Source organism: Callionymus lyra, chromosome 2 (genome assembly GCF_982586985.1).
Source record: "Callionymus lyra chromosome 2, fCalLyr1.hap1.1, whole genome shotgun sequence".
Taxonomy (NCBI): domain Eukaryota; kingdom Metazoa; phylum Chordata; class Actinopteri; order Syngnathiformes; family Callionymidae; genus Callionymus; species Callionymus lyra.
The window spans coordinates 32,689,081-32,693,322 of NC_141819.1; the positions used below are offsets into that span (position 1 = coordinate 32,689,081).

Here is a 4,242-nt window from a genome sequence, read left to right on the forward strand (position 1 = left end):
AACAACAGCACCAGCCTCAGAACCTGGTCCACTCTCAGGTACAACGGTTGTACCACCGAGTCAACCATCAGGAACAACACCAAAAACAACAGGCCCACCACCTGGACCTAGCCAACCACTGGGTACAACACCAAGAACATCTGTGCCTACATCGGAACCTGGGAAACCATCAGGAACAACATCAAAAACAACCGGCACTGTACCATTACCAGGTCAGTCGACAGGAACAACACCAAGAACAACAGAACCACCATCAGAACCTGAACAACCAACTAGAACAGCAGGAACAACAGTTTCACCTTCTGGACCTAGGCAACCATCAGAAACAACACCAAGGACAACAGCACCACCCCCGGGACCTGGGCAACCAACTGAAACAGTAGCAGGAACAACAGCTCCTCCCTCTGGCCCAAGCCAACCTTCTGGAACAACAGCTGCAACAACAGCACCACCACCTGGACCTGGTAAACCTTCTGTAACAACACCAAGAACAACAGGACCCCCATCAGCAACAACTATGGCAATAACTCTTCAACCTTCCGAACCAACAACGCCCTCAACAGATCCCAGACAGCCTGCTGCAACAACTTCAGCAATAACAGCACCTTCACCAGGACTTGTCCAACCATCTGGTACAACGCCTAAACCATTTTTAACAACACCAGTACCAGGCCAGCCTTTAGGAACAACGTTAAGAACAACAGAGCCACCATCAGGACCTGAACAACCATCAAGAACAGCAGGAACAACAGCATCACCTTCTGGACCTAGTCAACCATCAGGAACAACACCAAGTACAACAACACCACCCTCAGGACAAGGGCAACCAACTGGAAAAGCAGGAGAAACAACAGCTCCCCCCTCTGGCCCAAGCCAACCTTCTGGCACAACAGCTGCAACAACAGCACCACCAACTGGACCTGGTCAACCTTCTATAACAACACCAAAAACAACAGGAGTCCCATCAGCAACAACTATAGCAATAACTCTTCCGCCTTTTGGAACAACAACTCCCTCACCCGGGCCTAGTCAGCCTGCTGCAAAAACTGCAGCAACAACAGCACCACCTCCAGCGCCTGGCCAACAATCTGGAACAACCCCCAAAACATTATTTACAACACCAGTACCAGGTCAGCCATTAGGAACAACACTAAGGGCAACAGAACCACCATCCGGACCTGAACAACCATCTAGAACAGCAGGGACAACACCATCACCTTCTGGAACTAGGAAACCATCAGGAACAACACCTAGAACAACAGCAACACCTCCAGGACCTGTTCAACCAACTAAAACAGCAGCAGAAACAACACCGCCTGGCCCCAACCTACCTTCTGGCACTACAGCTGCAACAACAGCCCCACCACCTGGTTCTGCTCAACCTTCTTTAACAACACCAAAAACAACTGGACCACCATCAGCTACAACAGCAGCATTTACTCTCCAACCTTCAAGGTCAACAGCCACACCATCAGAAACTGAACAACCCATAACATCCCCAGCACTACCAACCGTGTCTCCTGGGCCACCATCACCAACAACAGCAATGACTACAACACTGCCAACAGGCCCAGTGCAACCATCTGGTACAACCGAGGGAAGAACACGTTTACCATCAATAACAGCGCCATCTGGTACCCCGGACAAACCCTTGAAATCTGGACTCTGCCAAAAATGTTACTGTGGCCCAAAAATGGATCCAGAGACAGGGCTCAACATTATTACGTGCAAGCCCATTGTCTGCAATACAAGCTGCTCTGAGGTTAGTCTTGTATTTTTACTTCCACTGCCAATATATTCTATTAACAAGGGGCCTTCTATTAGGACTGTTGAGAGAACATAAATGCTACCATTCACCAAAACACTATGACTTTATAGAATCTATGACTTAATAATTGGAATTATTCTACTATGTATTTAACTAAGTGACATCCTGAGACACGCCTTTAATGAGTGGAATTTCTTCCTTCCAACTGTTTTGTAAGTAAGTAAGTAAATTATATTTGCGCTTTTCCAGACCAGGGTCACAAAGCGTCACAAACAATCTACAAAACTCAATAAAATATATATTATTCCTCCCAGTGCCATTCTGAGAGCAGTCTGTAATACTGTATCGCTAATAACAAATAATTTAAACAATTTAATTTCAAGCTCAGTCTTCACTTTTTCTTCTTCCTAGTCAATAACCAGTTGAGTGCAAATCGTTTCATTTTCTATCCAGGGATATGAATATGAACCCGATTCTGACCAGTGCTGTGGAAAGTGTGTTCAGAAGAGCTGTCTCGTTACTGCTCCAGATAATTCTACTCTTCTCATTGGGGTACGTATTAACTTTATTGTACACAACACCATTTTTGGGCCAGAATTATATGTAGACACAATGAGTCATTTTGTGGTTCTCTATATTCCCACAGGTCGACGAGATTTATGTTTCCCCTGACAATTCTTGTGTTAAATATACTTGCGATAAGATTGGGGATAAACTTACAACCACCGAGATCATCAAGTCCTGTCCCACCTTCAACCCTGATGACTGTGAACCTGTGAGTTTGTCAACGCAATTTTACAGAAAACAGTTTTTTCAAAAAACTGTTCTACCTCTAATCTTTCATCTTTTTTCTCAATGTCCAGGGAACGGAGACAACTGATGCTGATGGATGCTGCAAGTCTTGTAAGTTAATGGTCAAACTGCACCTTTTCAAATTCCCAAATGGGTCTCTTACTTATGATGATTCTCTGTTGCAGGCCAGCTGCGCAGTGTCTGTGAGGTTAAAACTGAAGAGATCATCCTTGAGGATGACAAGTGTAGAACAACAGTGCCGGTTAGCATTTCCTCCTGTGCAGGCCACTGTGGAAGCACATCGAAGTAAGTAAAAAAAAAAAAAGAATTGTGATTTTTTTTGTTTTAAGATTAATTTTTAATCCACAAATTAGTAGTTATTTGGAGGCTCACTTACCTCCAAATTTACCACTTCCCTCCCCTGATAACAGAGAACAGTTAAGATATATTTACTGGTGTGGGAAATGTCACATAGACAGGCTTGTGCAATACATAAACATAACACACATATACTCAAACTCTGCCGCAGGGATAAAGCATCTTTTATTTGCAAATATAAACTCTATTACACAGCCTCCATCACAATCATGTTTTTTCAAATTAAAATAACTTAAAGTAGGTTGATATTGCTTAATACTTTTCTGATACTTTCTTAAAAAGGCAGATGGATCTTTGTAAAGCAGTATTCTACCATTTCACTAGATGGCACCCTCTCTTCTATTATCCATTGCTTTCCACTGAAACCTCACACAATTGTTTAAAATTGAGGGCGTGACCTACTGGCCTCTAAGAAAATAAACACTGATGGATGACGTTTCATCCACCCACCACTAGTGGTAGGTACTAGGTACACAACAAGCATTGAATATTATTTCTCTGTCAAGTTGTTCCCAGTTAGCACAAATGTTTAAAACGTACAACAAATAGTTTCCACATTAATGCTGTTTCATAGGGAGCTGTTTTCAATTTAATGCTTACATCAATGTAAAATAAACAGCCACTGAACTTTCATGTATGTACTGAATATTCAAATCAAAAACACAAAATTAACAAATCAGTTCCTTTTAAAAGCTCTATCTGCCAGATGACAATCATACATCTCAAACTAAACTTTTAATAATAATAACCAAGAGTTTTACCTCATTCAAACGTTGCTTAATGATACTCCCCTTGCTTTACTCGATTAATCTCAGCACATTAGCGTCTCCTTCCACTTTTCCAAAAATTGGTAATTTTCTATATATATATATTTTTTTACTTTTTCAGATATTCTGCTGCAGCCAACTCAATGATGCACCAGTGTGAGTGTTGCCAAGAGGATGCTACTAGTCAGAGGCAGGTAGAGATGACCTGTGAGGACGGAACCAAAATCCTGCACACCTACACCCTGGTGGAATCATGCCGCTGCACCAAAGCTGAGTGTGTGCCAGGGGCAACAGCACGTCCACGCCGCAGGAGACGATGAGCACAGATCTGATCTACCCTACATGGAATGACTAGAATGACTAACACTTTCATTTTTCCTTTTTGTGCCGTCACTTTTTGACAGAATTTCAAGTTAACTTTCTTTTACTTTCCTTGTATAATGATTAATAAAAATAATATTTCAGCAACATGAAAATTGGTGTCGACATTTATTTTTTTCTAACCATACTACTGCAATGAAGTGCTTTAGAGAACTA

General features: G+C 42.3%; 1 protein-coding gene across 1 annotated transcript; it reads left to right on the forward strand.

The window, feature by feature from the left end:
• The first annotated feature begins 1,456 nt into the window (after nt 1-1,456).
• LOC148086604 (intestinal mucin-like protein) lies at nt 1,457-4,026 on the forward strand. The gene is made up of 6 exons (XM_087784771.1): nt 1,457-1,762; nt 2,222-2,320; nt 2,415-2,543; nt 2,632-2,671; nt 2,746-2,866; nt 3,827-4,026. The coding sequence occupies exons 1-6, from the start codon at nt 1,547-1,549 to the stop codon at nt 4,023-4,025; spliced, it is 804 nt and encodes a 267-aa protein (XP_087640897.1). The 5' UTR covers nt 1,457-1,546; the 3' UTR covers nt 4,026.
• Nucleotides 4,027-4,242: the final 216 nt, after the last annotated feature.

Coding starts and splice junctions, on each gene's coding strand:
- LOC148086604 (XM_087784771.1), top strand. CDS start 1,547: ATGACTACAACACTGCCAACAGGCCCAGTGCAACCATCTGGTACAACC. Junction 1,763..2,221: donor GCAATACAAGCTGCTCTGAG/GTTAGTCTTGTA, acceptor TTTTCTATCCAG/GGATATGAATATGAACCCGA. Junction 2,321..2,414: donor ATTCTACTCTTCTCATTGGG/GTACGTATTAAC, acceptor ATATTCCCACAG/GTCGACGAGATTTATGTTTC.